Consider the following 21,488-nt stretch of genomic DNA (forward strand, 5'->3'; position numbering starts at 1 on the left):
GATCTCTTTTTCATAGAAGTTTGTAGCATCTGACTTCATTTTTCAATCTCCTTCTAAGAGATAGCAAATTCCTGATCCAAATTCTTCACAGTTTATGTGTATTTGTCATGACCCAACTCATTTTCCAGTGCCCCTGTCCAGACTATTCACTCAAGTTCATTCATGCAAATTTCTGTCTTGATCTTGCATCCTCTTTTCAGCCATATATTGTTTCAAAAATGGTAGTAGTAATAACATACAAGCATGTGTGGAACTGATTTTTTTTTCATAAACTCGAAGAATAAGAATTACCTCACTGGAATAAGAAACCTCACTGGAATCATAAGCACCATAAAACTAGTTCTGGTGAAAATTGGGCTCTTGACAGTACAGAATACTTTGATGCATGAAATATCTTTATTCTGTGTGTGTCAAATCAATTATTGAACAATTTACAGTGCCCTATGAGACATCTAGTCTATTTTACAGATGAAGAAACTGAATGTCAGTGAGATTTAGGTCCAAACTCTAAAAGTCTTTAGACTTTAATTTCCCACACTGCTTCTGGGCACTCCTTTGTGGCATCCACAACCCCCACAGTTACTCAACTGAGCGCTCTAGGGAATTTTGGGGGGAAACCCACAAAAAGCAACAGACAGAAGTGGAATCACTTTTTCTAGGCATCAAGAAATAACAAAAAAAGCAAGCTGATAGAGTGGTATCCCTGCCCATGGTGGGGTGATGGAATTAGATGAGCTTTAAGGTCCCTTACAACCCAACCCATTCTATGATTCTATGTATGCCCACATTCAGATTGTCTTTTTAGACCACTTATCCATGAGCCCTACTCTAGATTAAGATGCTCAAGGGGGTTTTTAATTACAATATATATATTTGTTGTGTGTGTTACTTGGTATTCTAGTGAGATGGAACTCAGGATGTGTAAAAATCTTGATTCAGTCTCTGTGCCAATAAATATCAGCATAGGGTTCTTGGAGAACTTTAGCAGCAAACATTAAACTGAAAATTGAAACAAAGCTGGTGAGTATGTGGTTAAACAGCTCAGTGATTTTTAAAAAATATCCAGGTAATTGTTTACATCTTTGGGTGATCAAAAGTCTTTGTTGTCTTAGCTCTCTTCCTGACACCTTAAATGGATCCTCCAAAATTAGTATCTCCCATAGTGTTCCTGTTGTGCTTTCACTTCTCAGAATGAGCAGGCAGTGTTCATTTCCAAAGATTACAAAGGTAAATGGAACCCACAGGGAGGGAATTATATTAGAAATTGTTAAATGAAGGTGGAAATAGGCTATAATTTACATCAGTCTGTATTATGGATGGCAGTTGATATTTTAAAACAATTCTGCACTGCCAATCTCAGGACTGTACATCAATTTGAAACTTTATTCAAGGTGTTGCATAACACTTGACAAAGGCAGGCATGGCAGCCGTCACTATGAAGAAACATGAGGAAAGTCCAAGTTCCATTAAAATCAATTCTAAAATTCCCTTTGGATCCTGTCAGGATTCTGCAGGAAAATGAGACTATTGGTTTCAAGAGGGACATTATGGTGCAGTCAGAACAGATCAGATAGACAGAAATTTATAGTGGTAAGGTTATGCATTGGACTCAGTGATCCTTGTAGGTCCCTTCCAACTTGTCATCTTCTGTGATTATATATATATACACACACACATACATATTATTACAGCAATTCTAGTAGTTTTAACCTCCTACTACAAAAATGGCAATGGTAAATTAAAATCTCCAGTGGAGAGCATAAATGGCAGATCCCTGATGTAACTGAAAAGCAGTCTTCAAGTTGTTCATCAGGAAATTCCTATATGAAGCTCATATGAATAGTTCTAAATGTGTTACATAAAAGTTATTTTTCCAATATGTTATTGTTATAAAAAAAAAGTCATGATCTAACTCTGAATATTTATAATCCCAGAAACAGGGGAAAATATTGTTTGGGATAAAGTTTAGAATATATTTAAAATTAAGAAATTGGTCTAATCTAAGAATAAATCATACCATTGAAATTGGTAAACAGAATCTTTAAATGATGCTTTTTCCTTTCCAGGATGTGATGGATTTTGTTTTTTCTTCTGTGTCACCAAAAATGTCGATTTTAGAATGCATGTACATCAAACAAGCTATTGACCTCCTACAGGTAGATACGGCATTCCTCTTTTCTTTCTCTGATTCTGTTATTTGTGCTGGGACATTGTTCAAGGAGGGCAGAAGTTACATATTGCATCTGCTTTGCAGGGTTTACTGTCTGACCGAGATGAGAAGCAGCTCAGTGAGAAACATCTTGCTCGCTTGTTCATTTTCGCTGTGATGTGGTCAGCTGGAGCTCTTTTGGAACCAGATGACAAGCTGAAAATGGAGCTGTTCCTACGGAAGCACTCTGCAGTGAAAGAACTGCCAGCTGTGAATGGAGAAGAAACCATGTTTGAATTTGGTATCGATTCCTGTGGCCAGTGGGAGCACTGGTCAAAGAAGGTTTGTATGCAGCAACATGCTAAGCTTTCTAAATGAGTATACAAGATGTATTTGCTAAGAGGCATATTATTTTATTATTTCAAACCCTACATAACTTGGTTAGGAAGATTAATCCTTTCAAATGCTTGAGAGTTTCTTTTTTGAAATATGTTTTTCTTTTCTCCATAAATATCTTTGACAGAGAATAGAAACATGTATTTGAAATAGCTTTGGAAGTGAAACATAAGTGATCTTAGCTTTGTCTGCTGACTATCGCCCTACTGTTTAAGAACTCCCAGCAATGAAAAGGTTTTATCGTGTACTAGAGAATAGTGGAATGAAAATATCCTGTTAGTCTAACACCCTTTTAGAAAAGCTTGCAAAGGCACTGATTGATTATAAATGGATTCTTGGCTTTCAGGAAGAAAAATTTTGCTAATGTAAATTTTATGAAGTACATTTGCTTTTGTGTTCTGATGCAAAGTGATTCTGTGGGCAGGTACAAATTCTCAGAACTTTATGCATTTCTTTCTTATGCAGGTCCCTGAATATATTTATCCTAAAGATTCAGTACCAGAATATACTTCCATTCTAGTTCCAAACGTAGACAGTGTTCGAACAGACTTTCTAATGCACACTATCATGAGGCAAGGAAAAGCTGTTCTGCTAATTGGGGAACAGGGAACTGCAAAAACGGTTATGATTAAGGTAAGTGGAATGGAAAAACATATGTAATATGTTTGTATGATAACATTACAGTAATTCACATTGGCACAAATGTTAAATTGAAATCTAAGAGTAGTTTGATTTTTCTTCAGATTACGTACTAGCATTCATACTGAGGCCTTTTGCCAGTACTCACATGGACTACAAGCAAAAAAACCCAGAGTATCTAGATTTAATATAAAGGTTTCTTTTAACCTTTGATAATTGTGGCTACAAGGTCATGTGATAAATACTCTTTCATATGCTTTCTTTTCTTTTGAGATGTCAAACTGGAGATTTTGCTAAGAAAATGTTGATCCTTGGAAGATTTTTAATTTTCCTGTGCTTTGTCAGTGGTGCCAAATGTGAACTGATCTTTTGTTCACCGCTGTTGCACAGTCTTTCCCCAGAAACCAAATTGAAAAGAAAGAACTTCCTTCTTTGCTCAGGGTGGTTTTCAGAGGGTAAATTTATTGTTTATTATCTGCTCTCTCAATTTCTTTACTGAAAATGACATTTTGTTCTTTAGAAGAAAATAACAGGATTATTATTAAGTTAATAAATTCATGTTTTCTGTATTATAAAATACTGCAGGTTAAACATATGTCACTTACAAATATTAATGACTTACTACAGAAAAGTCAATAATTGAAAGGCTGAACAAACTCAGATGTCATACCAAACTTGGCATCCCTTACTCAAAAAAAAAATGTAAGAGTCATAGTTTTCAGCATGGTGTCTGTGTTTTCCAGGGGAGTCTGTAGACTCTTTGATCAATGAGAGGTAGCTAAATAAAACTGATCTGCTGTTGGGACAGCTGAATTTGCTATACAGGCATCTATAGCTCCACTGGAGGATTTACAGAGGTCTTGAAATTGAAAATAGCTGAAAAACACTGGCCTAAACTGACCTTTGGCTTTCTTAAAATCTGGAGCCATTTTATGCCCCCCAGCCATGTGCTTTCTGAGCCCTGACATAAAGCGAGTTGTACCCATGCCAGCATCCATTAATACTACTTTTTCAGCTTGGCTGTCGATGCCAACATGCATGCTGGTGTAATGTCAACTTCTGTTCCTGGCACCAGCTGGAGAACTATTTTAGCAGAGTGAAGAGGCGGGGTCTGGGTGGTGGTCTTGATATTCCGCATACTGGATTTTGTCCAGATACTGGCAACCTCCAGCCTTCAGCTGCCATTCCTGTCCCTAAAAATAATTGGAGCTGATTCTTGGGAGTTGCTTACCCTGAGTCTATGCTATAGAGCAGAGTATGTTCCTTACAGAAGAGAGCATAATGTCAGTAGACATTTGATCTCATTTAAGGTTAGGAGTGAGTGTTATCTGCCTTCACAACTGTTCCCCTTCTGCTCTCACCTTCTGTAGAATTTTACTTTTCTACACCTTGTGGAAAAGAAATTTCCAGATTAAGCAGCTGGAGAAAGTAAAAAGGTTTTAAGATAGAACACTTAAGGTACTAATCTGAATTAATCTGAATAATCTTCAATATTAAGGTACCAGTATAAATAATTTTAAAAAAGAACTTATAGTGGAATTTTAATTTGTGATCTTTATTCTCTGTACTATTAATTCACAATTTGAAAAAAATCATAAATTTGATATGAATCTGATATGTCAGTTGAAAATTCTCTGATTGTTTAACTAACAAAAACAATCCCAGTTTACAACCTCTTTTTTTTTCAAAGATAGTTCTCATTCATGTACTGTGCAATATCACAGTTCCATGTAAACATTCTGAAATGCCATCATAAATAAAACAGATGCAAGTTTTTTGTATGGTGGAGAATTCCTAGTTGCAGTGGGTTGACCTTGCCCAGCTGCAACAGCCCCACCCAGCTGCCGGTTCCCTCCCATTCCTCAGCAGCACAAGGGATGAGGTAAAGACAGGGAGATGCCAACTCTCCAGTTACTGTCATGGGGAAAACATTTGCCATGGGGAATGCTTTTAAAATTTATTTTGAATTAAAAATTGAATTGGATGGTGAAAATCAAAGAGAATACAAAAAACACCCTCTCCTCACCCCCCTCTTCTTCCCAGGCTCACCTTCACTCCTTCATCCCTGACTCCTCTACCTCCTTCCCGCAGAGCAGTGAAGGGGGATGGGGAATGGGGGCTGTGGTCAGTACATAACAGCTCCACTCTGCCCCTCCTTTGTCCTCCCATTGCTTCCTTCTCCAGCATGGGGTTCCTTCCACGGGATACAGTTCTTACCAGGGCTGAAGTTCTTCATGTACTACTCCAGTGTGGGTACACAGGATCACAAGTCCTGCCACCAAACCTGCTCCAGCCTGGGCTTCTCTCTCTGTTGGTCTGCAAGTCCTTCCAGGAGTTCCAGCTTAGGCTCCCTGCAGGGTCACAGCCTCCTTTGGGCATTCACCTGCTGCAATGTAGAGTCCTCCATGGACTGCAGGTTGATATCTGCTCCCCTGTGGACCTTCTATGGGCTGCAGGGGGACAGCCTGCCTCCCCATGGTCTGCACCACGGGCTGCAGGGGAATCTCTGCTAGAGCACCTCCTGCCCTTCCTTCTGTTCTCACTTTGGTATCTGCAGGACTGTTTCTCTCATCTTTTTTCCCACTTCTCTCTCTCAGCTTCCAGGCAGCATCTTGCTCTTTCTTACACAGGCTGAGTGTCTCCAGTGGATCTGCTGGAGGTGGCTGGAACTGACTGTGTCTGGCATGAGGAACCCCTCCCCCCTTCTTGCAAGGGGCTGCCCCACAGCTCCCGCTGCCAACCCTTGGACACCTGCACCTGGTACATCAGCTTTGTACAAATTGTTGGGGTGCTGAAGAAAGGTCTGAGCAGTGACCTGCACCAGCCCTGTCAAGAGTACTCACAAAACACAGGACTGTTGCATATACATTGCATGTGTAAACTGTCAATTTCTGTGAGGTCTGAGAAAAACCTATTTCTGAAGGGCACCTTTTCGTAAACTGCAATCACTATATCAACAAAATCAACAGTTTAACAATATTCATCAAAATATTTTGAGGGTGTTTGGCTATATCTTCCTTTCTGTTGTCACAGGGAGTGTGTGTTTCACTGGAATTGTTCTTAGAGCACTTCATCAGCAATGGTATAGATTTATTTTTCTGAGGTACCAAAATGGTACCCTCTTATACAGATGAGAATTTAAATGATATTCAACTTTGTCATCATTGCAGAAGAATCTTTAAAAAGAAACTGTGTTGAAAATATGGAATTTTTAATACTATTTTTATGCCCCAGGACTTTTTCTAAACAAAATATTTCCTATTTTTTAGATAGATATATATATGTGTGTATATATATATATCTCTATCTCTCCCTTGGTGTGACTCCATATTTTTATTATGAAGCCTCACTAAATACGAAGAGTGGAACTTCATTGCTTTAGGGTATCCTCAGCAGATGTGGAAATTGTACATATTCATAAAACTCAAGGATTCCTTTCCTTATTAAGAAAAGATTAGATAACTATCAGTAAATGTGATGTAACTGGGTTTAATTTTGAACTACCATTTCTTTACACTGCTGTTTGTTGTAAGACGTGTTGCTGTAGTGTGAACATGAAAAAGGATTTGGTTTTTCTCATTCCTTACAGTCTGCTATAATAGATCATCACTAACGACTTGAATTTAGAAAAAATCCTGACAATTGCTAATGCAAAGTTTATTTGCATCTTGATTTGGCACATATCTACTTGTTGTAACAGTGAAGTCTCTTAAAAGCTTATAAATTTTAATACTTAGAAACTTTATGCAAAACATTAACTGACTGTTTGAATTTCAAGTTGCAGATGGTATATTTATCTGAAATAAACTGGATTTTGAGATTTTGAAGTTCATAGCAGGACTGAGATCTTTGCAGGGCTGCTGCATGTCTGCATCTCCTTTTGGCTGAATTCATCTGGAGTTACTGGTGCACTTTACTTTAAACTGGTTTGTCTTGCAGAATTATACAAGCAAGTATGATCCTGATGTTCACTTGACCAAACGCCTAAACTTTTCTTCTGCAACTCTACCAAATATGTTCCAAAGGAGCATAGAAAGTTACATAGATAAAAGAATGGGCACCACATACGGTCCTCCATCAGGGAAGAAAATGACTGTCTTTATTGATGACATCAACATGCCTGTGATTAATGAATGGGGTGATCAGGTAAAAGGAAAATATTAACATTTGAAAATTGGTGGTCTTACCATTTTTGCAGATGGAAATGCTGATCTGTGGGTTGCGAAAATGGGACAGTTTAGGAAAAAGGTATCATAATATGGACTAGACCAAGTATGTTTACTAAACAAAATTTCTGCAAACCAGTTTTGGACAGGACTAATAATCTATCATTTCCAAAAGATCAGGGACAGTGTAAAACCACAAGTGCAATCACTGTAGCTTTTAAGCCTTTTGGTTTGGTTGCATGCAGAATGTAGAGTTTCCAAACAAGCAGTCCTCAGAACCAGAGTGGGAAAGGAAGCATTTCCTTCTTTGATCTGCTGTGGACTTGAATTGCAGTTACTATTATGTGAAATCTAGGCTGGTGATGAGTCTAGAGAACAAGACTTATGAAGAGTGGCTGAGGGAATTAGGGTTCTTGAACCTCGAGTAAAGAAGGCTCAGTGGAGACATTATTGCTCTCTTCAACTACCTGAAAGGAGGCTGTAGCCAGGTGGATGTTGATCTCTTCTCTCAGGCAACAGGCAATAGGAAAAGGGAAAATGGCCTCAAGTTGCAGTAGGAGAGGTTTAGATTGGATACTATGGAAAAACTTCACCAAAAGTGTTGTCAAGTGTTGGAATTGGCTGCCCAGGGAAGTGGTGGAGTCACCATCCCTGGAAGTATTTGAAAGACATATGGATGTGGCGCTTAGGGACATGGTTTAGTGGTGAGTTTGGCAATACTGGGTTAATGGCTGGACTCGATGATCTCAAAGGTCCTTTCCAACTTCAACAATTATATGATCACAGTTGGCATTCAAGACTAGCAAACTGTCTTGAGGTATTGATACTTATAGACCTATACTCTGAAAATCTGAATTAAAAAAAAAAAATTACTGCTGAGAAAAAAGAACTTTCCTGCTTTCAGCATAGCTCTGTAATCCTTCTCTTCCACTGCCTCTATACAAGTGAATGTGTGGCTATACTTCGTGCTAAATTAACCATTCTTTGTCCCTATATAAGTGCCTGTGTCAATCTGAATATACAGTCTGGATTGAAAACTTAAAATGCTGAATTTTCTTGAATTAAAATTATGCAAATCTAGTTGAATGTCTGACTTCATGTCCACAACTACTTATCGCACGATGCTTACATTGTGGCCAATCCACTGCATCTGAGCGCTTGGCTGCCACTGAAACACTTAACTCCTCCTCTTTTTTTTTTTTTTTTTTTTGTGATATCTAGGTCACCAATGAGATTGTAAGACAGCTGATGGAACAGAAAGGTTTCTACAGTTTGGAGAAGCCAGGAGAATTCACACATGTGACTGACATCCAGTTTGTAGCTGCTATGATTCATCCTGGGGGAGGTCGGAATGACATCCCACAGCGCCTGAAACGCCAGTTCACCATCTACAACTGCACACTGCCTTCTAGTTCCTCTATTGATAAAATATTTCAAACAATAGCTGAAGGTTATTTCTGTGAACAACGTCATTTCCCTGCAGAAATATGTAAACTGGCTTCAGCATTAGTATCTACAAGTCGAAAAGTTTGGCAAATGACAAAAGGAAAGGTAAAATTTCCTATGATTATCTATTAAGCCCTTGAAACATCTGACCCACGCTTTTTGTACTGTTGTGTGCGTTCATATTGCATACTGTGAAGCTGTGACCAGTGTGTGTAACTACTTGCTGATGCCTCTCTTCTGAACTGGTTGCTCTCAGGACCTCATTAGCTGACTAAAAACATAATCACATGCAGTGTCTTCTATAGCTAATATAAGAATCACATTATATATGTATAATATAGTAAGCATAGCTGATAGAAAGACTGAGAGATCTTCTGGCCGAGTAAACATCAAGAGCACAAGGAGCAAGAAACAAAAAATTAGGAATCTTCTCTAAAGATATTTGGGATTGTGACAACCTTTAAAGATCTGAATTAAAGAAAAGAAGTCATATTTGGCAGAGAGGGGATCAGTTCAAAACAAATGAAATCTGGTACTTAGTAATTTCTAAATATTGACTTTTTCCATTTCAAACAGGTTGTTAAAAATATTGAACTGCGATTCCAAAGCAAATTTTACTTTTAAATAGACAAAAAAAATTATGTGTAGAATGAAATTTGAAAATATTAAAATAACATCATAGAAATATATGTCAAATTTGTTCATGAATGAGAAAAGTGGAGGAGAGTAGTGGAGAGATAGGGATTTGTTCAACAATATTTTCTAATCTTGAAAAGGTTGGTGAGAATTGCACAAACAACTCATTGTAGACATAAACTTGGCTTACATGGAGAAATAGAGAGACTTCTAGTGAAACTATTGGCTAGTCAATATTGACCAGTATATTCAAGAGAAATGGTGCTTATTACTACTAGTTAAATTCCTAAAGAGAAAACCTAGATTTTGCTAAGTTGTAAATTTTCCCCCAAATATTATTTTCCCATTTTTCTCCTCTCTTTTATTTTGTTTTCTTTTCCTCATCTACTTTCCCTTTTCCTAATGAACCTTTCCTCACATGTTCTTGGAAAGGACAAAAGAGAGTAAAAAAAATGATCTGGAAGAAAGGGCAGGAGCAACACCACAGGTTAAGCAATGCTGACATTTTTACTGTGGCCTTCAATGCCATCATTAACTAACCTGTCTTGGCTACCCTTCAGTGTGTGTTCCTGGGATTTGAAGGATTCAAAGAAACTCAAATGAAATCTGTGTGGATTTAAAGAGCTGCTCATGGCTACTGTCATTTCTTCATTTTTACCATTGCCTCTTAAATGCCAAGCATGTATTTTGCTTTAATGCAAGAATGAAGTTTGTGAAAATTTGCATATTCACTTAATACTAAGTAGAAATATTTTTCTTTAGCAGTTATTTGAGTATAGTTTGTGACATTATTTTGTAGATGTTACCAACTCCAGCTAAATTTCATTACATCTTCAATTTACGAGACCTCAGTCGTATTTGGCAAGGAATACTTACAGTTACTTCTGACGTCTGCCAGAGCATCAGTGTTTTGGTAGCCTTGTTCCAACATGAATGCAGACGTGTTATTGCAGACAGATTCATCAGCCAAAGTGATAAAGACTGGTTTGAAGATACACTGGAAAAGGTACGCAAATTTCAGTATTTGCCACAGAAAGAGGCCAGTGACATATTTCGTTATTAAACTGATCCTTAATGTATTGTTGTAGATTGTTTCTGTAGAGCATGGTGAAAATCTAATTGAAGATAAGTCCACAGAATTATACTTTGTGGATTTCTTGCGTGATGTCCCAGAGACTACCGGAGATGAACCTGATGATGCGGAGTTGAAGGCTCCAAAAATTTACGAGCCTATACCATCTTTGGATTATTTGGCTGAAAGATTACAGATGTTCATGCAACAATACAATGAAACTGTCAGAGGATCAAAGATGGATTTAGTATTTTTCAAGGTATTGCTGCTTGTAATTATATTAATACCAAAAGTGCCTGATCTTTTGTACTTACAGATACGTAGATCTTGTATGTTTCTATCACACTGTTTTGGAGATAGCTCAGAACAGCTAGCTTTGCATCCAGAGAGCCTTACAAATGAACTCTACAAAGCTGTGCTGCCATCTCCAGCTGCCTACACTCCCAAAAATTATTCCATCTCTTTGCAGTTCCTCATCTTGTCTTCCTCATTCTTTGCAGAATTCAAAGCACAACTAGTTTGTTTATACAGTGCACGTTGTCATCCTGCTTTCCTGGAAGTTACCTTTTTCTCAGAGGTCTTGATGCATGATGCTTTCTTCAGCTTTAGACTGGGTGGTCTGGTAGGACTTTAGGGCATTTCAGATTTATTCTTGCTCCAAGATAAATATGGCAGTTGAATAAGAAATGTAGATAGTGTACATGCATTTTAACTTTGTCAGCCTATTGAGAGAGCCTGTAAATAGCTCAGCTAAAAGGCTGGGGGAGGTCTTTCAACTTTTCCCCCTGTCCCCTAAGGGGTATGCTCTGTCAGCTCTGCCAACTACAAACAGTGCATAAGGACATTTCTCTTGGGCTAGTCCTGCTGCCCACTGAAGTCAGGGGGAAGTCACCTGTTGAGTCTGATAAGTACAGGGCTGAGTCTTTGGCATAGGCTCCAGAGAAGTCATCCAGCTGTTGAGAGGCAGTAACTTGGTGACATGCTTCTAGCTGATTATACATTGCATTATTTTTACATCTCTTCATCCCCTTTTCTCTCTGTACATAGGATGCAATCATCCATCTGATTAAAATATCACGGATTATTCGAACTCCACAAGGAAATGCATTGTTGGTGGGTGTGGGTGGATCTGGAAAACAGAGTCTGACCAGACTAGCATCATATATTGCTGGATATGAGAGCTTTCAGATTACTTTAACAAGGTAACACAATGCAGCATACGTAGACTTTTGATCCTTAATTTACCATAGAAATAAATGTCTCGCAATCAACTTAAAGAAATGCAAAGCCCTCAAACATTTCATCCCTCACTGTAAACTACATTTTTTATCAAAAGTGCCTGTGCAGATGCACAATCTGGGTCTTTGTTTTTCTGACTTTATGCTATTGGCATAAAGTATGCCTTTCCTTGGGCATTTGAGTCTGCAATGCACCTTTGTGATATCCCAATAAAATACAAGTTTGCATGGAATAAGTAACATGGAATAAATAACATGGAATAATCATCTGGTATATGCTACATAATAGGCAAATGCTGATAGGCCAGGGGAAATAGTAATTGTTTCTGTAGATCCTTATGTAGCCAGACTGTATTACTAAAACTGCTGTCAATGTTTTTATATTTTGTAGTGCTGAAATTGAGTAATGAATAGAAATTTGAAGGGATAGGGAATAACTACCCTTCTGTCTTCCTTCTGCTTCTCTGTTGACATAGGGTTTACTTTTGTAAGCAATGAGGACCAGCAGAGTGTATTTCACCTTGTAAACTATTTAACATGCTGAGAAATATTCCTTAGAGACATATATCAGGTCTGTGAATAATGATATGAGGTTTCTGGTGAAAAGAAAGAGAAAGAGAGAGGTATCACAATCTCTTCCTATGTCCCAGAAGCAGAAGGAAGGAACAGAGGGAACAAAATAAGGAGGGAAATAAAATAATGAAGAGTCACAGAATGGAGTCCCTGGACTTGCAAGATTCAAAATGCATTAATAAGGAAAATATATATTTCAGTCACTTAGGAAAGGTTCATTTGCTGAAGCTAACTGGAGGCAAGCTTAAAGCAGGTAGCTGAAAGTGTGTGTTTAACAAGCAGATACTCAGCTTTTGTAACTTGCCACAGGAGGCTGTGAACACAAAAACAGATTCATAATTGGACACTGAGAGGACAAGATGGACATACTTTATAGCATTCTTCATACAATGGCAATGAATATGGAGAGGGGAAGAACAGAATGAGCAGGGAAAAGTGGATGCTGGCTCATGTTTTCTCTCTAAGTATCATTTCACATTGCTGGTGTTAAGATTATTGAATTAGATAGACTGCTATTCTGTCTCAGTAGAGAAATTCTTATCTTCTTACCAGAATATCACAAAGCACTGTAAAAACTGTAGCTGACACATGCAAACTGAAGAGCTAGATTGTTTTACGAGCTCTGCAGTGCTTCCATTAGAGGTATTTATAGAGCAGAGGTAAGATGGAGCTGGAAGAGAACTGGGACATTATCCGTGTGGCATATTGAATATATAAAAAAAGAGGCTCTCAAATAGTGAAGAATGGATCATGCATGTATTGCAAGAATTACTTAGGACTTTGGAGAGATTCTTGGAAATAAGAGACTGGTTTCAAAGCAAAGAGGTTCCTAATTTCAGCTTTAATTAGCTAAGGACAAAATCTGCCATTTTATTAACCTTACTTTGCTTCATTTTATATTGCACAATCTGAAATCTGTGGTTGAATTTGTGTGGACTTGATCTGAATCTTACCTGTGTGCACTAGCTATAAGAGGCATAATGACAGAACCATTCGTGGTCTCCATTTGCAGCAGAGCTGATCAGCCCAAGCGATAACGTTCAAACACCATTTCTGGGGCTTGATTTTAGTTAAACCACAAATGCAATAAAAAACCACAATAAATGCCTCAGTTTTGTTTTCTCTTGTCTCTTTATGATTTCCTTTAACCTGCTCTCAGTATCTCCAGAAGATAATCCAGCTATATTTGCGTAATGGTACATGTATCAAAACCTACTTGACAATTTAATCCAGCTGTCTTAACCTACATTTCCAATAAAGAATTTACATCTGCAAACACGGGAATGCAAAGCAGCATTATACTTACCTTAAACATAGTATTGCTCTAACCATAGTTTTTTCCAGCACATTATTTCATTGATTTCACCTCGTTTCACATGATTTTTGTTACTGAGCATTCACTTTGGGAAAATGTTTAAGAAAAAACCTAAAAAACATAACCAGAAGATATGGTATTGAATTTTTTCTGGTTTTTTTTTTTTTTCCTTACCTTAAGGAAGCTATTCCAGATGATAGATATTTCCTAAAATGGTCTTTAATTCTTGTTCTCTTCTTCTTTAATCATTTTCTATTCCAGAACATATGCCACCAGCAACCTTTTGGATGATCTGAAAATCTTGTACCGCACTGCTGGGCAAAAAGGAAAGGGCGTTGTCTTCATATTCACAGACAATGAAGTCAGAGACGAATCTTTTCTTGAGTACATGAACAATGTTTTGGCTTCAGGTGAAGTCTCAAATCTTTTTGCAAGAGATGAAATAGATGAAATCACACAAGATCTGATACCAGCAATGAAGAAGGAGTACCCAAGACGTAGTCCCACTGCTGAAAATCTTTATAATTACTTTCTTGCTCGAGTTCGGAATAACTTGCATGTGGTACTTTGTTTTTCTCCTGTTGGGGAAAAATTCAGAACTCGTGCACTCAAATTTCCAGGTCTGATTTCAGGCTGTACCATGGACTGGTTCCAGCGCTGGCCTAAAGATGCTCTTGTAGCAGTTGCACAGCACTTTTTAGCTTCCTACCATATTGAGTGTACAGAGGAAGTGAAACAGAGTGTTGTTAACACCATGGGAACAATTCAAGATATTGTAGCTGAAAAGTGTGTTGAATACTTTGAACGATATAGGCGGCGAACATTTGTGACACCAAAATCTTATCTGTCCTTCATTGGAGGCTACAAAGCTATTTACAAAGAAAAGTTTGCCAGTGTTGGATGTTTGTCTGAACGCATGAGAACAGGTACTGTAAAATCTGTTTGATTTTTTTTTATTGTTTGTTTTTAAAGGGGTGAGAAGAATCTGAATAAAAGAACCTAAAAGTGTGAGCTCACTTTGATTTGGAAGCAGACATATGTTTTCAGCTGTGTTGTGTGTGATTACAGAATATGCAGAGGTTTTGTTTCAATGAACTTTATGAATGTTCAGATTATTAGTTAGCAGTAGAAATACCTGCATGTATGCATGCGAAGGAACTACTGAGATCCTAGTTTTCACATTTAAGCATGCTAAAAGTAAATCTGAGAGAAGGTGAGTAAATGTTCATATTCACTCCCTCTGGAGAATCTTTTGAAGAAAAGAAAGATAAAATATTACCCCTGCTTAATTTTGGTGTTCAACAAATGGGACCCCTCACTGATACTTCAAAATAGGAATCTGAGTGACTTGTTTTGAATATCCCTATTGCTTCACTGTTTCTTTCTCAACAAGTTTTCCTATTGCTAAAATGGAATTTGTGGACCACAGGTCTTGCAAAACTGATGGAGGCTGAGGTTTCAGTAAATCAGCTCTCCGAAGAGTTGGCTATGAAGGAGAAAGATTTAGCTGTGTCTTCAAAAAAAGCTGATGAAGTTTTATTAGAAGTAACTATGAAAGCCCACGATGCCGAAAAAGTGAAAATGCAGGTGCAAAAAGTAAAAGACAAGGCTCAGGCTATTGTGGATGACATTGCCATTGATAAAGCAGCAGCAGAAGAGAAGCTTGAAGCTGCAAGACCTGCACTGGAAGAAGCTGAGGCAGCCCTGCAGGTCAGAATCAAATATATTCTGAACATGCATGTAGTTAATGATTGCTATTTGTAATAACATGGCTCACACTTCTGACTTGGGGAGGGAAAAAAAAAAAGAAGATTGCAAGAACTAGCACTGGTCTGTAAAACCTTGTAGAAAAAAACCCTGAAAACTGAAGAGGTGAAAAGGTCAGATGGGCAGTGTTCTACTGTTGGGTAATAAAGCAGTTATTGAGTGGTACTATCTTTAAGGACTTTCTGTGAAAGTGCATCTGAGTGACTAGCAAACCTACAATAATTGCATTACATATATAGTTCTTCAAGAAAAACATCATTCTTTGCAACTGAGTCAATGCTTAAATAAATGAACTATTTTCTTTTATGATTTTTCAGACAATAAAACCTTCTGACATTGCAACTGTTCGCAAACTGGGTAAACCTCCTCACTTGATAATGCGGATTATGGATTGCGTGCTGCTTTTATTCCAAAGAAAAATAGATGCGGTAATGCTAGATAAAGAACGCCCAGGTGTAAAGCCATCATGGACTGAGGCTCAGAAGCTAATGAATAATTCAGGATTTCTTAACATGTTGCTTACTTTTCAGAAGGTAAGAAGTTAATAGGGACACTAATGTTCCTATAACCATTTTCAGAGTTCACATGAAAGTACCTTCTAACATAAAGGTAGTTTGAAACAGATGAGGCTTTCATATACCTATAGTTGTAGATACCTTTGTGACTCTATTCCTCTAGATTTTCATGGTTCATTATTTCAGCAATTTTCTCCTGGGCCACATAGTTTTAATGGCAGACAGAAGTATCCCAAGCAATAGACCAAATCTTGAGAATCTTAGTGTTATATTTATTCAGTCAGTTCCTGCTTCTAAGTAGGAATTTGCCTTGGAAGGACCCACTCTTGATTTTTTAAAATGGTTCACCTTCTCCAGCATTACCTGTCCTGTTTGCCTACAAGGCACTCTAGAACTCTGTCTCCACTTTGGTAGGGAGGTAGCAGGAAATACAGAAGAAAATGAGCATCCTGTCAGGAAAAATACTGACATATTTGGGAACTTTTGGGGTTCTTTCACTAGAAAAGTAACAAAATGAAGAATGATCGGAGAACCTTAATATCAACTGTTAGAAAAATTAAAGCAAACATAGGTTTTTATTTCTTCCAGGACATAACCTTGTCTTTTTTTATAGCACGATTCACTGAACTGTGAGACAAGGAAAAATTCTCTGTAAGGAAAAAAAGAAAGGCATCACAGGTAGCTGGACCAGGTTTCAGCAAAACCTGGGTTTTCTGCAATGTTGCAGAACATACTCTTTCATTTGTACACTGATTTTTTTTAAAATCTATTTCAGCTGTGCATTTTGCTGATCCCTTTTCTAAGCTGCTGGAGTGTTTTTGTCGTGAAGATCATTCTCACTATCCCCAAGAACCATTTCTCCCAGGGTGCCATATTGTTGAGGCACCATGTGGAAGTTTGCACTGCCTCTGTAGACAGTTTCTTCCTGGGGCTGTCAATCTGGTCACTTTTCAAAATGCTATCTTCACTAAACAGAAAGAGGAAATGAGTTTAAAGATAGCAGGGACTAATTATGCACTCCTTACTCAAGCTTCTCTCTAATGAGGTTTCCAGTTTTGGGACTTATTAATAGTGTATGTATTCCTGCTGGTAGTTTGCAACACATTTAACTGTACTCAGAGGAGTCAGAACAAGTTCTGTGGGACCAAGTTCTTGCAGGAAGTGATACTGATGAATGTGGTGTAGAATACTAGACTACTTCTATTCCTGATGGGGTACTCGCCATCCTGTCCTTCTGTCTTATTTCTCTTTTCTGAATATATATGACAAGAAAGCTCATTATGTTTGGAGTTCTGAGTAGACTACGCTGCTTACTTTGTTTTGAGATTTTTGTTATTTCCTATTTTTTTAGGCAATGAAAATTAGTGGATGAAATAGTTCTTTGGGTTTAAAATTCATTTCTTAGAAGGAAAAGTGTGACATTTTCTAAGCTTTTGAAAAGAGATTTAGGCCATTGCTGATTGGCCTTTGCTTCAATTTTGCCAGCTTGCTAGCTCGTAATTCTGAATAGGAGAAAAAATAAAAAGGCAAAATGTTTGTCCAACACTATTATACATTTTAGTAAATGATCATAGTGAAAACATCACCATGGCTGATTTTGGGAATAATATAGTGAATGTCTTTGTTAGTAGAGTAGCAAGAGATCAGACAAGGCAACCCTTTCTACTATGCAGAAAACAGGAAAATGGTGAATTTCTTGACAGTATGAATGGTGGTTGATTTTTAGATGCATTAAAAGAAAGGCATTAATACATTGCCAAAAAAAAAAAAGGAAGATTCTTAACACCTCTATTGTTAAGCAACCATTGTTAAACTGTATAAGCTCTTCTACTCTGCTGAAGGAGATGAATTCCATTTTCTTCTGACACTTGCATAATTATAGATTAACCATCATCATCAAAGATCTGGCTTTTAGTGTTATCACCAGATTGTGAAAGGGGGATAAAAGCTGATATTAGAATAACAGCTGAAAGAAATCTCTTTTAAGGTTAAGGAAAAGGGTTAGCGTCACTGAAGTGAAGTCAGTGCCTTGCAATTTCACCCTTTTCCTTCCTAAAGCTACATGTTTGACTCCCTTAGCTGTGTTCACATTGGTGCCTGTCTGATGCCATGGTTGAGCCTGTCTGAGTTTGTTCCTGGAATTAGACTAGGAATAAATTAGTCAGTAGTTCACTGACTTGTTTCTGTCACCATGTTATTATGATACGCTATTATGGTAGCTTCTAAACTAAGTCACCGAGCATTGGTGATTGGTATTAAAGATGGGGCAAGAATATCTAGTTGAGGGGGAAGGGAAGGAAGGTACAGTGTTGTAGCAACAGTAACTTAGATCACCTTAAATTGTGATAGAACTATGGGTACAAGTAATGTCTGTAAATCTTATGATCAAACAGAGGTATTAAATGGCAACTCAAGTCAATCTGTTGCAATGGAAGTAGTACTTATTTTCACAAATTCACAGGAAACTACTAATCTGTCCTTTATAGGAGTGAAAGACAACAGTGTTGTTCTGTTAATTTCTTCTGTAAGAAAGATAGCCCCACGATTTTAACATAAACATAAAAATGTTTCTGTGAAGCAAACCTTATTGTAAAATCCATTTAAAAAAATAATTTTTCCTTTCCATTGACTAGGACTCAATTACAGGAGAAACCGTGGAGCTCTTGCAGCCTTATTTGGATATGGAGGATTATAATCTTGAGACTGCTAAAAAAGTGTGTGGAAATGTAGCAGGTCTTTGCTCATGGACACAAGCAATGGCGTACTTCTACGGTATTAATAAAGAAGTTCTTCCTCTTAAGGTATTTCTTGTTGCTCGTTTTATTTTTTTTGAGGGATGAATACAGTCAAGTGGAAAAAATGTTGTGTTATTTTGGGTAAAAAAGATCACGAGTTACAAGAGATTCTTGTTTCTTCACATCCAGTTATAAAGTCAAGCATACACAGCTTAAACACGTCCAGCCAATTTTTTCCCCTTCCACAGCTACCCTCTGGTACATTTGTTACTTGTGTGAACACAGTCACTTTTTCAGTGGGTTCTTTGTAGAGCCTGGCTAGCTGTACGTGGGAGATAATGATACTCTCTCTGCTCTGGACTTGGTGCCAGGCACTCTGGCTTCAAGAAAACTCCTCAGTCCTACTGGCCTGGGAAGGAGCCTACTCACTGTGCTCATGGTAGAATCTGGGAGAGGAGAGACCATTCTTGGCACAGAACTATTCTTTAATGAATTCAGCTGGAATTTATTAGCTCTAAATCCATTCAGCTCTAAAAAAATTTTGGAGTTTCAAACTGCTACATTCAAGAGTACATAGATAATAAAGTAAGTAGTCACTAGGCACAGAATTCTGTTGTAACACTGAACTACAGTAAAAGGGATCAGCTACTGCTGTCTGCATTCCTACAGATAGCTTTATTGTCTTGGAAATGTTTCATTTATGAGCATTTTGGAAAAAAGGGCTTTGAATATTTATATAATGATTTATAATCATTGCTTCTACACGGATTTTTATGGTTCTTTTCTGAAGAAATACATTCAATCAGTTATGCTTCTGCTGTACTTATGTTCAGTTTCTTATTGAATAAGCCACTGTATCAATGGTATATTCAAAACTCTTGACATAATCTTTTAGTATACCTAGACAGATCTGATTCAAATTCGTTAAAAGCATATTTTTTTTATTCAAGAAACTGATAGAGAAGGCTATATTTATGTGATATATAAGTAGCTATTCCCTTTTCAAATAATGGGATGTTCACTAATGAAAACAGAATTTGAAATCTTGCTATTGAGAGCTATAAAAGAGAGCAAGACCTAGGGGAAATAGTGGCTTTGTATGCAAATGCAACTCTGAAAGCTGAAGAAGTGCTCTTGCAGTTTTTAGTTGAATATATATGACTTTAGGACTACATATAAATTTAACTTTGTGTTTAAGTATTTGCATTCTTGTCACACTGTAGCTGATAAAAACTGAAACATACATTTCTTGGAAATACTGCCTATTGTCAGGTACAGTAACAGTCACAAATATTTTAAAAACTGAAGATGATAGAGGGAGGGAGAAGGTGTTTGAAGTATGCACGAAATATTGCAGGAAGCAGTGAAGTGATGCTAAGAAAATAATTGAAAGCAAATGTACAATTAAACTGCATAAAGTATTGGCACAGGCTGATTCACCCAGTGCTAAAAGCAGGTTTACTGAATGAATTAACCAAGCTGCTTTATCCTAATGGCTATTCTAGGTTATAAATCCTCTTCAACACCTGCAAAATTGAACCAATATATTTTTAAATTGCATCTTAAGTGAGACTCAGTGCCTTGTTCACCTTAAATATGACAACCTCTAAAAACTAATTAATACTGACTTATATTTTAGTAAATACAGTGTGCACAAACTAATTCACTCCTAGGAATGAATTCTTTAGATATATGGCCTGCAGCCCAAGGGTCATTAACTAGAAACAAACACAGAAAGTATAACCAAATGCTGCCTGCAAATACAGTGCTGTCTAGTTGCTTATCATACAGTGGTCACTGTGTGTGTGTGACTTTCCCATAAACCTTCAGTATGAGGGTGAGCCATTCCTTTCTAGCTTGCTACCTAGTAAAAAACCTGCTGGATTAACCTGAGAATTTTGAAACAGCATCTGCTATTTATCCATCAGTGGAAGAATATAACAGCAGAATGGAGAAGCCCTGACTTTTGCTGTGATTCTGTTAGCCCCCAATTAAAATACTCTGTATAGGGGTATAACTTCCCTTAGAGATGTCTCCTGTGATCTTAATTAAGTTTTCCTTAGGCCTGTTATGATGATCAAGGGAAATTTGTCTACGGTTTATAAATTCTGTTTGATATTGAGGATTCTCCCTGTCAAACTCAGTTTTAAATATGAGACTTTATTGCCTTTTCTGCTTTCACTTGTCTCCATGCTGAACCAAAAACAATAGCAGGCAATAACAGGAAATTTGCACCTGAGGAAGAGGTAATAGTCAAGGAGTGTTGAAATTTCATAGTTGTCTGTTTAAATAAGTGTGTCCTTGTCAAGGTGATGCCCACTGGGCAGGAAAACAAGCATACAACTCGGAATTCAAGGCCCACAATAACTGTGGAATGAACATATACTCTGGGGGGTGAAGGGGAGGATTAGATCACCTAAAAAAACAGAATGAAGTCAGGACATGTAACTGAAAAGTTTGGAAAAATATGGGAAGTCTTTCAGTGGCCAGTAGAGACTGTGAAAAACAAGTAAGAGACATGATCTCCGTGCTTTTCAAAGGTTATTTTAATTCCAAAGAATGGTCAGTGATATCCAAGAAAGTTAGGCAAAGATTTATTAATGTCACTCTGCATGGATCTGTTTGCATGTGTACATATGTTGTACATATGAATGCATATGTACATGTAGAAGTATTTTTTCATTTTTTTGTTTGGTTGGTTGGTTGGTGTTTTCTTTATTAGTGAGGTGAAAACATTGGTTTTGGAATGTCTGCAAAACCTGTGTATGCATTTTCTTCTTTTACAATGTTTGTCTTAATAATGGTGGATACGAGTGTGCCGTGATACTGAATCTCTCAGAA

The 21,488-nt window shown here is 37.5% G+C and overlaps 1 protein-coding gene across 1 annotated transcript in view; it reads left to right on the plus strand.

Annotated features, from left to right (window-relative positions):
- Nucleotides 1-21,488, plus strand: part of LOC126642910 (dynein axonemal heavy chain 5-like) — a 154,754-nt gene that overhangs the window by 73,982 nt on the left and 59,284 nt on the right. Inside the window, 12 exon segments of the mRNA XM_050320941.1 lie at nucleotides 2,067-2,156; nucleotides 2,255-2,491; nucleotides 3,011-3,178; nucleotides 7,124-7,330; nucleotides 8,572-8,901; nucleotides 10,232-10,438; nucleotides 10,521-10,763; nucleotides 11,552-11,706; nucleotides 13,892-14,556; nucleotides 15,060-15,340; nucleotides 15,715-15,930; nucleotides 18,546-18,713. Coding sequence (XP_050176898.1) covers nucleotides 2,067-2,156; nucleotides 2,255-2,491; nucleotides 3,011-3,178; nucleotides 7,124-7,330; nucleotides 8,572-8,901; nucleotides 10,232-10,438; nucleotides 10,521-10,763; nucleotides 11,552-11,706; nucleotides 13,892-14,556; nucleotides 15,060-15,340; nucleotides 15,715-15,930; nucleotides 18,546-18,713 — 2,967 coding nt within the window.

Source organism: Myiozetetes cayanensis, unplaced genomic scaffold (genome assembly GCF_022539395.1).
Source record: "Myiozetetes cayanensis isolate MyiCay16 unplaced genomic scaffold, myiCay2020 scf1, whole genome shotgun sequence".
NCBI classification, from domain to species: domain Eukaryota; kingdom Metazoa; phylum Chordata; class Aves; order Passeriformes; family Tyrannidae; genus Myiozetetes; species Myiozetetes cayanensis.